The following is a 19,697-nucleotide window of genomic DNA, read 5'->3' on the forward strand; positions in this document are numbered from 1 at the left end:
GTTTTACTGTAAACGTCATATCAGATATATTTATTCTTAAGTCATTATAAAACAAGATTATGTGCACGATTATCTCAAAAGAATAAGTGTAAAAAATAAATAAAAGTTTCTACCTAAATATTGGCCTACCATAGTATTTGACCAATAAAGCCATTTATTTTTACTACTGGAAAGTATTGATCGATACATGAATTCATTGTGACATTCATCTTCATTCATATTTAATATAGGCCTATGCACTGTTTATTAGTAATTTAACGTTTTTTTAAATGTATTCTTTGCTGTCGTATTTTTATTTTATTTTTCATAACTAATTCTTTTTTATTTATTTAGTTATTTATGATAATGTGCTGGCTAATCCATTTTAACTTTTATCGTAATTGCAAGGACTATAAAGATTGCCAATATGACAGCTTGATGAAGAAGTTACCACCCACAATGGTCTTGTAGGGAGGGAAACATCTTGTTTAATGTACTTTGCATAAATCGAATAGCCTAGAACAAACCACGAAAACCACCCAGACGTGGGTCTGTTTTTCTCCCAGCGCGTGAGTGTCACTGTGACAGCGCGCGCACTTGTCAGTGGTCACCACAACTCCACGGAGCGGAGGAAAGATAAGACTCGACTCGCCTTTGCCCTGACCAAACACGCTCAGAGTAGTGCATTTTTGCGTATTACTTTGTCAGGGTGATAAAACGTGTGGAATGATTGGGTTAGGACTCATATTTTTAAATTCCGTTTCGCGGTTGGACGTTCAGAAGTGACAGAATGCCTGTGGAGAAACCTACAACTCAGGTGCGCGGCGGAAACACGCTTGTACACAGCTAAAGTGAGTAACGGAAGTGTTCTTACATTGTAAACAAATAGTAAATGTATTTGTTCACTAGTAAAGTTTGTGATTTCACAAAGTATTGAACTTTGTTGGTCTACTTTGAATGTTACATTTTGTAAGTTTGGCAGCCTGTTAGTCCAGAGGGAGTCTGAATGGCACCGGTAATTGTTTAGTCTAAACTATGAATTCATAATTTTATATATAAAAGTTAATTAATGTCACAACTTTTCTCGCTAATTTTATTGTGTATTTTTACAGTGGGCATAATTAGTTCACATGATCATATAATGTAATAGCCTACTTCCATCTAAAAACAAGTTTAAGAGCTTTTTTTTTTTTAAAGTATTTTGCTATACATTCACTTTTATGACCTTATTTTAACTGTGAAGCTACTGTATTTACCATATTATAAATTTTTTTATTAAATATTTTAATAATTTGCCACACCTCATGGCCATAAAAGTGGATTAAAACGGGTAAAATTTAAAAACAGTGATAACCAGCTAGAGCATTTCTAATGAACACCTCACCTTACAGATAAATACAATTCTTAAAGATTGTAATTATTATTTTTAAGCTAAAGTTTTGATGTTAAACATTTCATATTCCTTCCTAAATCCATATATGGAATGATTTACAGATAAGTGATATAATTTACACGCTATATAAAGCATCCTTCTCTGCTGTACTCCAGGTAAATATACAGCTGTTAAGTTGTACAGTTGTTTAAAATAACCACCTATGTTGGTTATGGGTGGATGAATTATCACAGAATTCTGCCACAAATATCTCATGTTTCAGACATTGTTTTTCTATTGTGTTAACACTCATCTAAATGTCTATTTTCTTTTTTGAGAAAAAGTTTTTGTAATCTGCAATGCGTTTCTCTACTGTATGATGTCATCCTACCCAATGAAATTACTAATGATGTCAACGTTCATCTTAACAAGACAAGAATTATGTTACAATGACTAAGATAACTGTTAAGTATCCTTTTGAATGACAGATTGGCATGCAGTGCACTCTTATGATAGTCCCCAAACCCTAAGCATCATTTCCTGTCACATAGAACATGCTCGCTGAGCATCTGTCAAACAGTATTTCTGCATTCCCACCCTTTTTGTGTTGTTTTTTAATAAAGACGGGCATCACGTGACTCGTGAGGAACCTTGTAGATCATTTTAAGTCCGGGCATCATGCTTAATATTATGATATTTCATAAGGGTTTAACCAGTTATGGAAAGTACATTGTCTTAATTCACAGGAAGTATTTTGTAGACTTATGTATGCAGATGCAAAAGTTGTTAAAATGCAACATGCCAGGACTGTGCTTTGGGAACAATTTGTCATTAAATAACTTGAGGGAGTCTGCAGACATACCCAAGTCACGCTGTGCTATAAAAAGCAAACAGCAACACTAAAACACAGAGGAAGAGTGACTGGGGCATTTTTGTGCCTGATCAAACAGACTGTAGCTAAAAGATAAGAAATCTCTAAAACAATAAAAGATAATGTGGTCTACAATGGAAGGCATGTTGCAGTTACTCAACTCATTCTAGATAAGCCTACACAAAACCACAATAAATGAGCCAAAAGAGTCAGTGGATTGCCAAATTGATTTAATTACACATACAGACAGACATTTATGATGCTCTGTATTTTCGAAGCCAAACATATTTGAACAATTCGGACTGAGCACTTTCAAGTACTAAAGAAATAATATAATAACAAAAATAATAAACTTTATTTTATAAAGCACCTTTAAAAGCAGTTTCTCAAAGCGCTGAACACAATATAATCAACACAATAAAATACAATACAAAATCAACAAGCAAATACAAGTTAAAAAATTGAAGTTGAACCTTAAAAACATCATAATTCTGAGCATCCCTAAGTTCAAGAGGCAGAGAATTCCAAAGGACTGGAGCATAGAAAGAGAAAGCCTTATCACCCATATTTTAGATGTGTTTGAGGAACAACCAACAAGTTTGACTGAGAGGAACGCAGTCTACGACTAGGACTGTATGGATGTAAAGATTCTGTAAGGTACTGTAAGGTACAAGAAATTATTGTCCATCCATATTTTAATCTCAGTAATGCAGTCAGACAAATAAGCAATGTCAAGGTGCTCATGAGGTTTTGAATGTATATAAATCTGTGTGTCATTGGCATACAAATGGTATTGAAGGCTGAACAATCTCAAAAGGTGGCCTAAATGTGACAAATGAATGTTAAAAAGTAAAGGACCTAAAACCGACCCCTGAGGGACGCCAGTTGAGACAGAACTAATCTCCTATAGACCTATAACCACCCATAGAAACAAACTGGGAGCTGTCAGTAAAATAAGACCTCAGCCACCTTAAGGCAGTCCCAGACACTGCAAACATTCTTTCAAGATGAATTAGTAGACTGTGATCCACAGTATCAAACGCAGCTCTTAGATCAAGACAAATAAGAATAGATGTTGCACCAGAGTCAGAAGCCATCAACAAATCATTGTTGACTTTGACCAAGGCTGTCTCATTACTGTGAAACTTACGAAAACCCGATTGAAGAAGTTCAAAAAGATTATTAACTGTGATATGGTTACTCAAATGAGAGGCAACAATACGCTCAAGTAATTTTGCCAAAAACGGGAGATTTGAAATAGGATGAAAGTTATTGAAGTCAGAGCAAAATTTCATTTTTTAGGTACAGGGGTTACAGCAGCTATCTTTAATGTAGTAATGATGGTATACATCATTCAAGCCAGTGAGTCGCCATTTACACTCCATTTTCAGACAGGCAGACTTCTATTGACCAGAATGTCATTATACCATGGAGCAGAATGAGCAAAAGTAACCTTGCGTGTCCTCAGAGGAGCAGATGTGTCTTAGTTAGCAATAGGAGTATTATTCAACGATGTTAAATGCAAATCACATAAGATTGAAACAACAGAACTAAAAAAAAAAGCTGTTTGATCTTCTAGAATGTTAAAGTTTGAGTCGTACGCTCACTTGGACGATGTAATTCCAAATCAAAGAAGACAGCTGAGTGGTCTGACAGACTAATGTCAACAGATGATAATTGAGGTGCAAATGTGCCATTTGCAAGCACAAGGTCCAGTGTATGACCTTTGCAATGTATCAGACTTGTTACAAATAAAACAGTCCATTAATGATAGAAATTCCTTTGCCATTACAGAGTCACTTTGGTCCACATGAATACTGAAGTCCCCCACAATAAGGATTCTATGGAACTTCAGGGTCCACACTGTCAAAAAGTTAGCAAAATCAGACATTAAAGCTGCATGTGACTTAATTTTAGGTGGTTTGTAGACAGTAGCAATGATTGTAGAAGTAGAGGCATAGATACTTAAGACCAAGCACACAAATTTAGAAAACTGAGGAATGGTCACAGCACTGACATTAAACTGCCGACAGCAATAATACCACCACCTCTGCCAGATGACCTTGGGAGATTTAAAGTTCCAAAACCAGGAGGAGTAATCTGATTAAACAGTCATCCATCATCTCCTTTATGCAATGATTCAGTTAAAAACAGGAAGTCCAAGTTTTATATCAGAGATGAGATCAGCTAAAAGCAGCACCTTATTATTCACAGAGCAGGCATTAAACAATGCAGCATGAATCGGGCTACGCGATGAAGACGACAGTGATTTATTCTCCACGCAGGGGACAGATATTAAATTTATATGATCAACACTAGTGAAAGGCAAACAGTTAATCTTACGACGGCATGTAGTGAGAAAATTAAAAATTTTGGGAGAAGATGAGACAAAAAGGCTGCGTCTTGAGTCCCGATGTATGTTTCGTTTAGGACGCTGCAAACCAGCATCTTGACAAGATCGTAAGAGATCAATAAGTAGAGCTTTCACAAAATATTTCAAACAAATGTTCTTTTGAACTAGAAAGAAATGTGTCATGTTTCCCACAAAATTATGAAGTAGCGCAACTGTTTTTTAACAATAATACGAAATCACCAAATGAGCATATTAGAACGATTTCTGAAGAATCATGTGAAACTGAAAAGTCAAAAATCTGTTATTTTAAAGGGGACATCGGATGCCCATTTTCCACAAGTTGGTATGATTCTTTAGTGTCTTTATGAAATGTCTGTATCATACTTTGGCTAAAATGTCTCATGTAAAACAAAACCCCTTTTACCTGGTCAAGAACAGCTCTGTTCACAGCGATATGTCTCTTTAAAGACCCGTGGGGCATGTCAAACACAAGGCACATGAATTACTGCCTTGGAATCTGTATATGGCTCGGTGGTGGTCTTTTCTTTTTTTTACTAGATAGCCATCTACATAGATACTGGCTGCAAATTGAAACAGGTCACTGGATGACACTGTTTCAGACTCAGACAACCCATAACAAACTGCTGTTTTCTTTTCAGCTTTCTAAGCAGACATGCCAGGAACCCAACTAAATGCAAAATTAAGTTTTTTAATTTTTCTTTAAATTGTAATAATATTTCACTGTATTTTTAATCAAATGAATTCTGCCTTGGTGAGCATAAGAGATTTACAGACCACAAACTTTTGAAAATAACGTGTATGTTATAATATAAAACAAATAACTGATAGAAATGACCTTTTATTTATTTAATTATGGAAAAACTGATCCATTCCATGTAGAAAGTCTTGTGATCCAAAGAGGTTGAACTTTAATTTTGTGATATGATTGTTCTTTTTTACAGGTTAAGAAGTCTCAGTGAAGGTCTACCGGAGCTGCTTCATTCAATCTGGCAGCTGTTTACTTTAAGGCTTTCAATGAAAGGCTGAAGTAAGCTGGACCTAAGGGATATGCTGGTGAATGTGTAAATCAAGATTTACAGAGGGGTCTCTCCATTGACCCTACAGTCACCTCCTCAAAGTGACCCCTAAAGAATCTCAAAAGCTGATACCAGGTTATTTCTATCCCCTCTTTCCATTCAAAAAGATATCATACATTCAGGAGGAATGGTCAGATTGGCTCATCCTCACACCTATTGCAGGAGCCATTGAGTGGCGGAGTGAAGTCCCACTGAGCAATTATCGGGAGCACAACTATGTGTGTCCCTGAGGATGTCCTTTCACACTGGTTGATGGCACCATGTCTTCACTCGTCTACATTGTTCTTGAGCTCCTGATTGCAGTTTTGGCTGTGGCGGGGAACGTTCTGGTGTGCTGGGCCGTCTGCCTTAATAGTAACCTCCAGAGCATCACCAACTTCTTCGTGGTGTCACTGGCCGTGGCGGACATTGCTGTAGGTCTCCTGGCCATTCCGTTCGCCGTCACCATCAGCACGGGCTTCTGCAGCCATTTTCATGGGTGCCTCTTCATTGCTTGCTTCGTGCTGGTCCTCACACAGAGCTCCATCTTCAGTTTGTTGGCCATCGCCGTGGATCGGTACATCGCCATCAAGATCCCATTGAGGTGAGTGAATGATTGTGTTGTGAGTTTCAGGTAATAGCTGAAGGCCTTTGGTAAGAAGAGGATTACTGATCATATGGTTGATTGAAAGATTACTTAAACTTACAAATCCCCTATAGCAGGAACATAAAGACCCATAGAGTTTCTATTACTAGTACATTCACAACTGGTTATTATTAAAGGTAAAAATGTATCAAAAATTGTATCGAAGACCACACAGAATTACAGTGCATCTATTTGTCCAAATAATGTCCAAACAATTACTTTCTGAATGCTATTTTTATACTATCTGGTGCTGCAGAAATTACACTAAACCCAAAAGTTAATATATAGTTCCCTAAAAAATTGAAAAGACTGTCATCATTTACTCAGCCTCATGTTATTGCCTCATGTTAAAAAGTATATTGAAGAATGTGAAAATAAAATAAATAAATAATGTAATTTGTCCATAAAAATAAAGTTAGCAGAGTACAGGGTTTTTTTTTTTATCCCACTGACTTTCATTGTATGGACAAAATAGTTATTCAAACTTTCTTCTTCAGATGAAAGACCATACAGGTCTGGAACAACTGGAGACTCACTGTCTATGTGCGTGTGTTTGTGTGAGTGTTTACATGTGTATTTAATCAAATGTTATGTGTTTGCTGACATATTATTATTCTCTAATCTGTATTAGTCCTATCTGTATTTTGCAAATCTTTTGATATGAAGTTAAAGGCTTCTAGACTTCGTGACTCTCTGCCTTTATCTTGATAATGGGCACAGCATGCGCTGCAATTCCCTCAGATACATGCAATTTCCCTTTTAATGTCTGTCTGGTTACGAAACTTTTAAATCAATCTAGATAAGACTTGGTTCCCTTTTTTAGTGTAAGCCTGGGGGATTTTCAGTCGTTATAACGTCAGTTGTAAATCATAGGGCCGATCCCTTAAAAATAATATCACACCTCTGCACTGTAAACCACATGATTTGTGGTATCATTCATTGTCCGTAGCACAAGCTGTGTTGAATTGTAACACATAGGTTTAGTTTTTTTTTTTCAAAACAAGTCTTTAACATACATAACAAAAAAGTGATACTCGAAAGTGACGTGTGTAGCCAAGTACGGTTTCCCATAGTTGGAATTTGTGCCCTGCATTTAACCCATTCAAACGCACACACATGAAAACACACACGGAGCCTTGGGCAGCTATTTTTGCTGTGGGACCCAGGGAGTTGGTGGGGGTTCGGTGACTTGCTCAAGGGTCTCACATCAGTCGTGGTATTGAAGGTGGAAGAAAGTGCTTTACATTCACTCCTGCTGGTACTGAGTCTCAAAACTGCAAACTTTTACAAGTAGCAAGTTTGACTCTCTAACCATTAGGTCACAACTGCCGTAGTATTTATTGCTTAATGTATCTCAGTCCAGTGATATTTATCAAAACAGGGCTTCTTTAAACATAATTTTCTTGTGGCGTCTTTATCATGGGGCATTTTGCACTCGAGTTGAACATTGTAATGGTTATTCTTAAATGCTCTGGCACAGCAGCTCTCAGCAGCACTTTTCAGTAGCTGAAAGGGGTGGGACTTTACCACTTGGCTGCATGGAGGGTGTGATGCACATTTCTGCTCATGGTGTAGATTGAGCTACCCGAAGCATTGTAAGAGAACAGCAGTGACAGCAAAATCCCTGGCAGGTGTTGATTACATAAGGTCTGCTGGCTTCCAGTCTCTGTGGGTGTGTGAATGAGGTACCAGTAGTACTGGAGCCCTGTAAGTCCTCTGGGTTTAATGAAGCAGCCACTGTTGTTCTCAATGGGCCCGATATAAGCCCAAGGATTTTTGGAACAATCGATGTTTGACCACCATTTCCAACTGTTGCCCTTGGCAAAGGAAACATGTAGCAGGGCTGTCTGCATGATGGGATGTTTGAAATGCATAACGGCGGAGGATTTTGCACAGCTGTATTCCAAACTGTTTGTAAACTGATGCTTATACAGTTGCTAATATGCAATAATTTATTATAGCACTTAAAGTTTAGTTCTAGGTTTTTCAACCAGAGGTCTGTGGGGGTCCCAATATAGTAATGTTCTTAATGAAACTTCTTGAGGTTAACCATTTATTATTTTTTATATTTAAGGTCTGTGAGATTTTTTTGGCAATACCTATTCACTAGAAACTACTAAGTAAAATGTTCAATACAACCATTGTAGTCTGACTCCTGAACAAATAACTACTTTTAGTAATCCAGACAAAACACAACCAGTATATTCCAACCTGCAAACAAATGACTATAAAACATATAGCACAACCACTGCAGTCTGATTATTGAATTAATGACTCTTAAATGCTGGTTTCTTTCAGAAAATCAAAAACATACTTCACGACCAGTGTAGTCCGACTCCCAAAGAAATGACTCTTATGAGCTGCCTCTTTTTACAGAATAAAAAAACATACAGCACAACCAATGTCGTCCAACTCCTGAATGAATAACTTTTATGAGCTGGTTCATTTTAGGGAATCAAAAACATACAGTACCACCAGTGTAGTCCGACTCTGACGAGTTGGTTATTTTAAGTGAATTAAAAATGTATTAACACATTTTTGTTTGTTTAGCTTTGTTCTACAATAGTTAAGGTGGAATAATTGGATTGAATTTATGCCACCTCTAAAAAGACTGAAAAGTTTTTCAACTTTCATCTTGGAAACTCCTGATTTAATTGAAAAACTCAGTTCTTCTCATGGTTTCTAATTATATCACTGAAAAGATTAAGGTTAAGTCATACAAAAACAAGGCCTGTAAGTATTATTTTAAGAATAGGCACAATACAGGTGAAATTTATGCTTCTTATTAACACATATCCTGGTATTTTGCACTTGGGCAGCAATTACCAAAGCATAAACACCTAAACAATGGACATTTCCCAGGAGCGAACTCAGTGCATGCATGTGTGGATTTGAGAAAAAATGGTGCAGCCTTTTCCAGCCCTGACAGTATTCACGCACTTTGTGCGCTCAGAACAATAAGTCCCACTTCAGGATGGACTTCAGGAAATATCAACATATTGTTTAAGGCAGATAGAGTTTTAATATATGACCAAACTTTGCATGCTTATCACTATAGTGATCCATAGCATACTTCCTTCCTAAATTGCTGTCTCGTGTCTGTTTTGTTTTGTCTTAGGTACAACAGCCTCGTCACAGGCCAAAGAGCCAAAGGCATCATTGCGGTATGCTGGATACTTTCAGTGGTCATCGGCTTGACCCCCATGTTAGGCTGGAACAGACGGGTCTTCATGGGAACCAACAGTACTTGTCCTCAAGGTATGACAGAGTGCCTGTTCGAGAAGGTGGTCACCATGGATTACATGGTTTACTTCAACTTTTTCGGTTGCGTCTTGATGCCGCTTATTGTCATGCTCGCCATCTATGCATGGATCTTCATGGCTGCCCGTCGCCAGCTCAGACAGATGGAGCAGAAACTTGTACACTTGCAAGGCTACGCCCACAGGGAGGGATCCTCCTCCCGGTCCATGCTGCAAAGAGAAGTACACGCAGCCAAATCACTGGCAATCATCGTGGGCCTCTTTGCTGTTTGTTGGCTCCCTTTGCACATCATTAACTGCTTCACACTATTCTGCCCACTGTGTGATCGACCTCAGGCCTGGGTCATGTACCTGGCCATAATCCTTTCACATGCTAATTCAGCAGTTAACCCGTTTATATACGCCTACCGAATACGTGACTTCAGACACACCTTCCGAAGGATCATCCGACAGCACTTCCTGTGGCATGAAAACAGACTGTCAATTGGTAACAGAAACAGAGGCATGGGTGCTTCTTCTGCTCCGATTAGCGTGATTGAGACTTCTTGTACAGTGTCCAATGGCTATGTATTGGATGCCAATCCCATTCCTGGCATGGTTTCCTGTGACAAATTTACAAAGCAAATGGCATCAAAAACCAGGCCTCAAACGGAATTCCAAGACTTGGGATACAGTTTAAATGGAACTTTGGAAAATTCCTTTCCCACCAGTTCAACACAGGTTTTCTCATTACATACCAGGGAGGAAGTTCCCTCCATCAGGGACCATGTAGAAATCATGACTGTAAAAGACTGCAGTGCTATTACTAATGTACATGTCAGATGTCTGTTACCCATAAGGACAAGCAACTCATCCGATCTTGCAGAAGTGTCATGACACACACTTCCATTATGCTACAGGAGTTATTCCTCTGAAAATACCCGAACGACGCTTGTTTCATTCTTCATGAGTAATCCCTGATCTGAATTGTTGTGCTAGTGAGGGTGACTTCACTTACAGTACTATCAAGGGTTAGGAAAGATAAAACTATGTGAGAATCACATAACTTGTGTGGGAACCCGCACCATACAAATTCCAGGAATTCCTACTTGTCTTTGCAGTCAGACACTCCTGATGGTGTTTCCAGATTTTCAGATTTCATGAAGAACTTGTTCGCTGACATTGTAGAGTGTTTTCAAAATGTATATGTTTCCAATGAGCTTTATTAAAAGAGCATTGTTTCCTGGTCAAAGATTTGTACTACAAGATTTGAGAATTGTTTTTTTTTTAAATAAAACTTTTGATTTAAAATGCATTAGGAAAAACTCCAGTTTTATTAGTATGACTATAAAATAATAATAATAATATTTATTATGAATATTATTATTATAAATACTAAATATAAAATAAGAAATATTGCTAATAATATTTCACTGTAAAATAAAAAATAATATATCGAATAATAGTAAATGCATGTTATAAGTGACCAAAACTGGAGTTTGCTGCATTTACTGTAAACCAAGCTGCTGAAAACACTGGGCTATATGAGCTGCTTGCCTGTAAAAGAACACAGCGCCATGATTCACAATGAAAAATGTAGCATATATATATTTATATTAATATATGTATTTAATTAAATCACAGCCTTTGCAATTTGATAATCACACTAAGCCATTTTGCAATTTCAGTGTCATTTAGTTTTTCATCATGCAGCCCTTTTAAAACATGACCAAACTGAATACTGTACTGATTGTAAGTTATTCATGTGTTAATATTTCAAGAAATGTACTAAATAAAACAAAGCTATACCTAATTTTGCACAAATACAATTTATGAATAGTCATGTATAAAAATCTAATGTTTGATTAGAATCACATGCGGACATTAATAATCCATTAAATCAGTATCATTAATCCATAAACAGCTGGTTTAAGCCATAAACTGTCTGTGGACTTCTTGGTGCTCAATAAAGTGGACTTTGATTCTCATTTTTAATGATCAAATTTTCCAGAAGAATACAAGTTTAAACAAAAATGAATCACAAATGGTATGTCAAATGAGCAATCGTGTGTTATAGATTTATTTAGTCTAACACACCCACATAATGATTATAGGGATCATAAAATTCTTGGAGGATGTAGGACAGTGCTGTTTAATCCCCACTTCTGACACGCACGCATATGAGCACAACCATGGACCCATACACAGACCAGCTATGATTGTATTTACAGAGACACTGCTGACGCCAGCAGCCAGCCTAATGCAAAGGAAATCAAATGAAGGAGCATTTGATGATCCCTTAAACGACACCATTACACTTCCTTTTTCCTTATTTAAAAGCTCTAGAGTGGGAAAAAAAACCTGCACTATATACATAATACATGTATTTGACACATGGGAGTCGCCATTTCTGTATGTGAAACTGTCCATTTACAGAAGGCTAGTGTCTAGAGTGACCATTCATAAAAATGGAACAAGTGAGCTAGACTTTCCAGAATTGTTTTTTTTTTATGTCCTTGATCAATGTTGCATCTATATTTTGCCTACGCTGAAGGATCAGAAAAATAGATAGATAGATGTTTTTTTTTATCATTATTGTTATGGCAGCTATACCCTTATTATAATCATTGCAACAATGAAAAGGAAAAGGAAAGAAACAGAAACTCTTTCTTTTTTGAAGGTACAATGTGTCCTTCATATGGTCATATCAGTTCAAATCTACTGGTTTGTTGATTCTAGCTGAGAAATGTCAGTCAGCTCAGCAGTGACATATATGGTTTGATTTTGTGTTGAGAGCACCATTTTTAATGAGACAGATGTTCTTCACAACAATGAATCTCCAGACTTACGCAGTAATTTATCTTCTTCCATCATGAATGCTTGTAGTGTAAATCGGTTCGGAGAGGAGCTAACAGCCTGTCAGCGTGTCACATAGATCAGCAGCAGCTGGCAGGTTCATTCTGCTGCTAAAATGTGGTTTGAAGACAATGCTGAGAGTTACTGTGTAATCAACAGGCATGTCGCCACCCATTCCACTATGTCACTGTTTGTGGATTCGATGCAGGTGAAGTTCTTCAGAGCGTTAGGTTCAATATGATGAGGGGAATTTTAGGTCCCAGAAAGAGACTGTTGATTCTGCTTACATTTGCATTTAAACATTTTGCAGACACTTTTATCCAAAGCAACTTACAAATAAGGACAATGGAACCAATCAAAATCAACAAAAGCGCAATGATATGCAAGTGCTATAACAAGTCTCAGTTACGTAGCAAGGTTTTTTTAAACATATAATAAATAGAAAGGGGAAAAAAGATAGAACAGGAAAAGAATAGAGCAAGCTACCGTTAAAGGCTTTTTTGTTGCTTTTGTTAATTTTATAATAAATAAAAAAGAAAACAGAATACAAAAAGAAGCTATAGTGTTAGTTTCAAGACTTTAAAAGAAGTTTCAAGAGTTGGGCAGGTCATTCCACCAGGAGGAAATATTTAATTTAAAAGTAAATTTATTTGATAAACAATTACATTTTCCTGTTAAATGCTGGCATGTTTTTAAGGAAAATAATTTAATTTCCTTAGATAATATATTGTAACATATCTGATACAAAATAAAAGAGCAGGTTTAGTATATTTGGCATGGGGAGGATGTGTAAAGGAATTTGCTGTTACAATTTTCTGGTACATTTTGTGGTACAATTTTCTGGTACAATTTGTGGAACAATTTTCGCAGAACATACATACATATACAGTATATATATATATATTTAATGTTCTGCGCTTTGACCACTATTTCAGTCCATTATTAGTTTTTACCACTTTCCCTTAATTTCAGGAAAACGGGAACATTCATTTAATAAACAGAATTGGCAGACATAATGCTTCCTGTCTTGGCTCATCAATTCAGCCCATTTTGACCATAACATGGTCGCTCGTTCTGCAGTGATTTACGGACAAAGAGGAAAAGACTGCTGCTAAGAATAGACACGGGATCAGTCTATCAAGCACCAGGATGACAGAACAAATTTAGACCAGATTTTACTGCCTTGCACAATATCTGAGACTAGAGCAATGAATCTTGATGATGCCAAAACCAGACAAATGACTTCTCCAAACTTTTCCCCCCATTGTTTAACAATTTATTATTTTATATGTGGCATATACTGTATCATATAAAAAAGTAATCGTTTCAGAATCGTTCATCATGAAATCTGTCAAATATGTATTTCATGCACAAAAATTTAAAATATGAAATAAAATATATATTTTTTATTATGATAAGCATGCAGAAATAAATGCTAAACACTTATTGTGACATTAACAAAGACGTCTGATTTAAAAAAAAAAACTGTTTATTAATAATTATTGCTAATTGTGACATTTGATTAAAGTTTATGATGAATGGAAATGTTTTAGATAATACCCACAATTCAATACTGCCCTCTTGTGTAATTCTGAGGTATCTGCCTCTTTTTTACATTGACCGGTAATTTTACATAGTAAGTAATAAGACTTCGACTCCCGTAATGCAACCGGGTTTCAGGAAAGGGCGGGGCTTCTGTTTTCAGCTGCATTGTGGGAGCGGGAAAACGCCGCTAATAGGCACGTTGTTCAACTGTGTGATTTTCTACGCAGCCGTCGATACAAGGTACTTTTTATATGTCAAGATATGTTTTATGACGCAAACCTATTATTTGTAGTCTGTTGTTTTGTATTTCACTAAAGTATACGGTCATGTTGTTGGATCTGTTCGATGCTTTAGCGGAGCAACGTCCATTTGAGACATTCATTGTTTGCTTGGTTATTTATTCGAGTCGTTCTAGACCGGTCTAAATATTCATTGGGAATGTGTTAGTTTAGTTATTTAAGTCAGGATAAGCTAACTTTATTAAATATCAAAACTGAATGGTTTTCATTACGTTCCATTTTTTGAGCGTGGAAATGCAATATTCACTGAACATAATTCCTGAACGAATGATTCATGTGAGCCGGTTCTTTTAAGTGAGTCAAAAGTATTAAGCATAGCCTTATGAGCGAACCAGTGTAGTCCGATTCCCGAGTGAATCATTCTAATGAGTCGGCTCTCTTTTAGTGACTCAAACACTTAACCGATTAAGTCTAATGATACGAGTGAATGATTCTCTCTGCTCTTGTTATTACTTTCATCGTGTGATTCAAAGCTATTCTAAATATTTTTTTTCGTCTTCAGAGTAAAACATGTCTATTGGTGTTCCCATCAAAGTCCTGCATGAAGCAGAGGGTCACATCGTGACGTGTGAGACCAACACAGGTGAGGTGTACAGAGGCAAGCTGATCGAAGCAGAGGATAACATGAACTGCCAGGTACTGCAGCATCAAAGTTCATTCTTGATGAGTTGTAACTACGTTACCCAAACATTTACTTTAATCCTGGATTCATACAATTGCACTGCAGTGAGTCCTAAATAATGAAACCAACTGCCCTTTTTTGTGTGAACTAGATGTCCAACATTACAGTGACCTATAGAGACGGCAGAGTGTCACAGCTGGAGCAGGTGTACATTCGCGGCAGCAAAATACGCTTCCTCATTCTGCCAGACATGTTGAAAAATGCCCCTATGTTGAAGAGCATGAAAAACAAAAACCAAGGTGCAGGAGCTGGAAGAGGCAAAGCTGCTATTCTCAAAGCTCAAGGTATTACATTAGTTACTGCAGATGTACTGTTTATGTTTTTTATTTATTTATTTATTTTTGTGGTTGCAATGTCAAATGCTTTTTAGCCATACAAAGTATCTGTATAGTTCCAAATTGAGCATCTAGTACATTTTAGTGCCAATAACAAATAAAGCAGTTTGCCTTTAAATATTAATAAAATATAAATATTAAATTTAATATAAAAAATACAATTCATTTTAATATCCTCAAAAAAAGCACTGAGCCCGGTTCGGAATTGTTTTGTCAACATGTTAATTCTTTTCATGGGAAAAGCAGGTGGAACCACTAACTGTTTGTCTTTCCTTTGCAGTCGCAGCGAGGGGCAGAGGTCGAGGAGGACCAGGAGGAAGGGGAAATATTTTCCAGAAAAGACGATAATATGAATACTGTTTTAATCACGGTGTCATTTTGTACAGTTTTTTTTAAAATGAGAAATTGTGCTTTTTTTATTATTTGGTAAATTTGGTGATCTTGTAGTTTTGTTGATTTTGCTATTCCCCCCCCCCCACTTTTCTCATGTAATAAAGCTGTTTACTTAAATAAGAATACTGTTTTACAGTGCTGCTAAACCAGTCATTCCTTAATCGTATCTCATTACATTTATTAACAGTTAAAAACCTAAACCCCTCAACAGTTTTTTTTTTTTTTTTTTTTTTTTTTTTTTTTTAGATAAGAGAAAAAGTTGAAGTTAGGAGAAAAGATGTTTAGATTTTTTTGTTTTTTTACTTTTATATTATTATGGATTATATCTCAGATTTCACTTACAAAGGTCAAAGTATTTGATCGAAAACAATTAAATGAAAGCAGTTTTCCCACTGAATTGTAAGTTTGTGGATTAAAATACCTGGATATGAAAGTTCAGATGGGAGCGTATCTACTGGCTTAGTAAAATAGTACTTTGAGGATTTACATGAAATTGTAACAATCAAAAGTTACATTTTTGACTTGACTTCGTGTCAAAGTTCAGTTGAGTGAGAGTACAGTTATTCGAGTGAAGTACAGCGATGAAGTTCAATTAATCAAGCTAATAAGCCCGCGCTTGTCCGCGCAGCATCAGACGCAGTTCCTCTTGTGACCGTTAGATGTCGCCACTCCTCACATTCACTCACAGCAGAAGCACCTCCGTCCCCCGCTGTCTGCACATCATATCATAAACCGCTACCATTACTGTCAGCGAGCTAACAACATACCTTTCGAAAACAGGATCTTACAAACGGCCGAGGTAAGGACACAACACTTGAACCAACGACTCGCATTATACCTCTATAAAGCGACGTGGTTGAACATACGTGGTCACAATGATTTGATTAATCCTCTGCTGGATTTTCCAAACATCTGTTTCGTGAGAGACGCGCTAGCCAGCTTTAGCAAAATAACGACCAGCCTTAAAATTGTCCTCCACAAAGAATCAGCTTTTCGAGACCGTGTTGGTGTTTGCATGAAGCGTTTACAGATAACATTAATACTCACGAAATTGCGTTGGATGGCAGTTGTGAAGCAGGAGTGATCAAAGCATATAACGTTAACGTTACACATCTGATATTCACATGAGATGAGTTTGGTTATTATGAAGTTGGGTTAATGTTTGCTGGGACAGGATTAATAAAACAGGGTTGACAGTTTTTAGTTCAAGTTGATATGACAAGTTCGCAAAACTGTAAAGTACTTATTTGGAGAATTTAATGCTGTGTTTCAACAAATACCCACAATTTTTAAATGTTTACTCTACGTTACATGTTAATCTAAACAGAGCTGACCTTTTAGGATTTAACTACTAACATGACATGAGTAACAAAAATACCTTCTTGTTGTCCTTCAATAATTTTAACGTTAAATTTGAACCATTTTAATAATAAATTACGTATATATTTGTATATTAGACTTATATGTTTTATTTATATTTATTAAAATCCTTAATGTTGTATATATTGTTGTAATATAGCAAGAAGTTATACATATGTGAGTGGGGGAAATGACTCATCTATGCGAAGAAAAAAAAGCATAAAAATAAAGTCACTGGATTTTGTTTTTGTGTTTAAAGTTGCCCTTAATCCATTGAATGTTGAAGTCGTTTTTTACATGTGTATTTGAGAGACAAAAATGGCACGTTTTGTACAATGACCCATTTACAGAAGAATTCAGCATCCTTTATTCGTTTCCATCCTGTCTGTTTGACAGTTGACAAGTGAAACCTGTAAAATTACTGGCTGTGTTTCAACATTTAGTGAGCTCTGCCCAGACAGTATTTTTGGGCATCAAAGGAACATGCAAACTGTTCTTATGTCCAAAAATGTCGTCTAGGTTTTGACAGCTAGCCTATTGTGAGATGTTTTAATCCATATGGCTACAATTAAAATAGATATTTTCATACAAGCACATTAGATGTCTGCTGTGCTGCTTTTTTTTTTTTTTTTTTTACAAATGATATTTTGTATCCACTGACTTGTGTTTTCATGTTGCTTGGGTTTTTGTGTCTAAAATAGTTTGCCTTGTTTTGAGAAAGTGGCATAAGATGACCTCTGGAGGGCTTTTCCCTGTGGAATGAGCCATTGGGGTATGATTTGAAATCTAGCTGTGGGTGAACTGGATACATTTGGCTGTTTTTTTATTTGTCAGGCTTCATGTGCAAAATATGATTATAATTTTTCATTCCTTAGTTTATGGAACATGATCAGATGAAACTTACAGCTAACACATGGGTATGGAAAATATCCACAGACTTGTATAAAGTGTGGTACACCTTTTTGTTTTTAAACTGCTTTCAAATTCAATATAACCTAGTCTGAGAGAAAATTATTTCAATTAGTCCCATAGTTTGGACAAAAACAAATGTGTTTTCACTAATGCACTTGCATATGAGTCTATGTTACAAGGCATTTCACTAGGATAAATAATAATAATAATGAAGTTCAAATAAATAATAATTGTGCTCAGAAGTTGAAATGTGAGCTGAACATTTCTGCTTTTAAACCCTCCTGAATAATTTGCCCCTTAATTTCATTGTAAAGGCCCCAATGAACTCATGGCGAAGATCTTTTCATAAAAACATATAAAACAGTGTCATTGGCGCTTTCAGTTAGAATGACTAATTCAGTTTGAACAGAAATCGTAAACCGAACCCCAGAATAACCATTTTGAGTTCCTCAAAGAATCTTTCAGTGAACAGTTCTTAAAAGAAAACCTTTTTTTTAGTGTAAAGAAAATTTGAATACATTTTTTTCCACTAATCTAAATAACTTATTGTTGAATGGAATTTTCATCTTCACAGAACCATTGATGCGAATAATGAACATTTATAGGTTGTATTCACTGATCTATAAAAAAGAACCGGATTGCTCTTGAAGTCATAAAAGTGAAACCACCTCACCACCATATTTGTATTCCCTAGTATTCCCATACATTCTATAGGAAGTTGTATGATTTTAATGAGAAAACATCATCCAATGGGTCAGCGTTTTTATATCTTAAGTATTCCTGTACATTCTTACAGTGCAAACCTCCTGAGCATGTAAAGGTTTATTTGTTAAATATGGGTAATTTCCCATGCATTTAAAAAAGTTACCTGTCCTATACATTACCGTAGCGAATAAATGAAAGTCTGAAATAGATATTGCTCCTTCAGGACATAAAATAATACACACATTTTGACGTATTCAGAGACATAACACTGACTGCGTATGTTATGGACTTAAAGCCATTAAAGGTGCTGTATGTAGGATTGACACCGAGTGGTTGAACTATATGGAAGCACATGGGTAGCGATATTCAATTTGCAATGTAATATGCAAAATGACAATGCATTTCTGTATTTACATTTACATTTTCCAATACATTTGTGCAACGTTTGGTGCAAAATGAAAATGAAAATTAAATTACATAATTTTCATTTGGCATTTCATACACCAGTTTTAATATGTAAAATGAATACTAATTTTAACGCTTTATAAGTTGCAAAATTAAAATGAAAATGTATTACAGAAATGATTAGATATGTATAACATGTTCAAGCAAAAACTGTGGCAAAATTATCATTTAAATGCTATTTTTCTTAAATGCATTAACACTCACAGTCAAGACACTTACGATTGCATTTTCATTCAATGTCCCGCAATGAATGTAGCAAAATTCAATGTGCACATTGAAAATGCATTCCGAGCCGATCACGTGTCCGCCCCTTCGCGCCATGTCAATCACTGCGTGAACAAGGCGGGGCTTGCAGAAGGTCAGAGACTCAAATCTCAAGAAGAGGATTCAAGTGAGAGAACATGGACAAGACAGTTGACCCGTGTACGTTTTGATCATTTCGGTTTATGGCTTCAATATTTCATCCACACTTGTGGGTGGAGCTGAAACGCTGCTTTCATCTGATTGGTCGAATCGCTCCAGCTTCAGCTCGGTCTTTTCATTCTTTCAGGCAAAATAAGAGTCAGTGCGAGTGAAGCACTGTAATGTCTGAAACCACCGCTCACTGTTT

The 19,697-nt window shown here is 36.3% G+C and overlaps 3 protein-coding genes across 5 annotated transcripts in view; all 3 read left to right on the top strand.

Moving 5' to 3' along the window:
- Positions 1 to 745: 745 nt before the first annotated feature.
- On the top strand, positions 746 to 10,814 carry LOC132130177 (adenosine receptor A2b-like). The gene is made up of 4 exons (XM_059541855.1): positions 746 to 830; positions 5,538 to 5,747; positions 5,835 to 6,255; positions 9,416 to 10,814. The coding sequence occupies exons 3-4, from the start codon at positions 5,933 to 5,935 to the stop codon at positions 10,431 to 10,433; spliced, it is 1,341 nt and encodes a 446-aa protein (XP_059397838.1). The 5' UTR covers positions 746 to 830; positions 5,538 to 5,747; positions 5,835 to 5,932; the 3' UTR covers positions 10,434 to 10,814.
- LOC132130176 (calcium/calmodulin-dependent protein kinase kinase 2-like) overlaps positions 6,233 to 19,697 on the top strand; it is a 35,076-nt gene continuing 21,611 nt past the window's right edge. Inside the window, exon 1 of one of the 2 annotated variants that reach the window (XM_059541853.1) lies at positions 6,233 to 6,255. The gene's annotated coding sequence lies outside the window, so the exon portion shown is untranslated. Of the gene's footprint in view, positions 6,256 to 15,950; positions 16,446 to 19,697 lie in introns of those variants that run through there. The other variant, XM_059541852.1, reaches the window with a different exon arrangement.
- On the top strand, positions 14,029 to 15,846 carry LOC132130186 (small nuclear ribonucleoprotein Sm D3). 2 transcript variants are annotated; one of them, XM_059541869.1, is made up of 4 exons: positions 14,029 to 14,177; positions 14,739 to 14,872; positions 15,010 to 15,202; positions 15,534 to 15,846. In XM_059541869.1, the coding sequence occupies exons 2-4, from the start codon at positions 14,747 to 14,749 to the stop codon at positions 15,599 to 15,601; spliced, it is 387 nt and encodes a 128-aa protein (XP_059397852.1). In that variant the 5' UTR covers positions 14,029 to 14,177; positions 14,739 to 14,746; the 3' UTR covers positions 15,602 to 15,846. The 2 variants fall into 2 exon arrangements, with proteins under 2 accessions (XP_059397852.1, XP_059397853.1); XM_059541870.1 differs by lacking the exon at positions 14,029 to 14,177 and adding an exon at positions 14,356 to 14,530.

The sequence above is a fragment of the Carassius carassius genome, chromosome 47 (assembly GCF_963082965.1).
Source record: "Carassius carassius chromosome 47, fCarCar2.1, whole genome shotgun sequence".
NCBI lineage: Eukaryota > Metazoa > Chordata > Actinopteri > Cypriniformes > Cyprinidae > Carassius > Carassius carassius.

Coding starts and splice junctions, on each gene's coding strand:
- LOC132130177 (XM_059541855.1), top strand. CDS start 5,933: ATGTCTTCACTCGTCTACATTGTTCTTGAGCTCCTGATTGCAGTTTTG. Junction 6,256..9,415: donor GCCATCAAGATCCCATTGAG/GTGAGTGAATGA, acceptor GTTTTGTCTTAG/GTACAACAGCCTCGTCACAG.
- LOC132130186 (XM_059541869.1), top strand. CDS start 14,747: ATGTCTATTGGTGTTCCCATCAAAGTCCTGCATGAAGCAGAGGGTCAC. Junction 14,873..15,009: donor AGGATAACATGAACTGCCAG/GTACTGCAGCAT, acceptor TGTGTGAACTAG/ATGTCCAACATTACAGTGAC. Junction 15,203..15,533: donor TGCTATTCTCAAAGCTCAAG/GTATTACATTAG, acceptor TTTCCTTTGCAG/TCGCAGCGAGGGGCAGAGGT.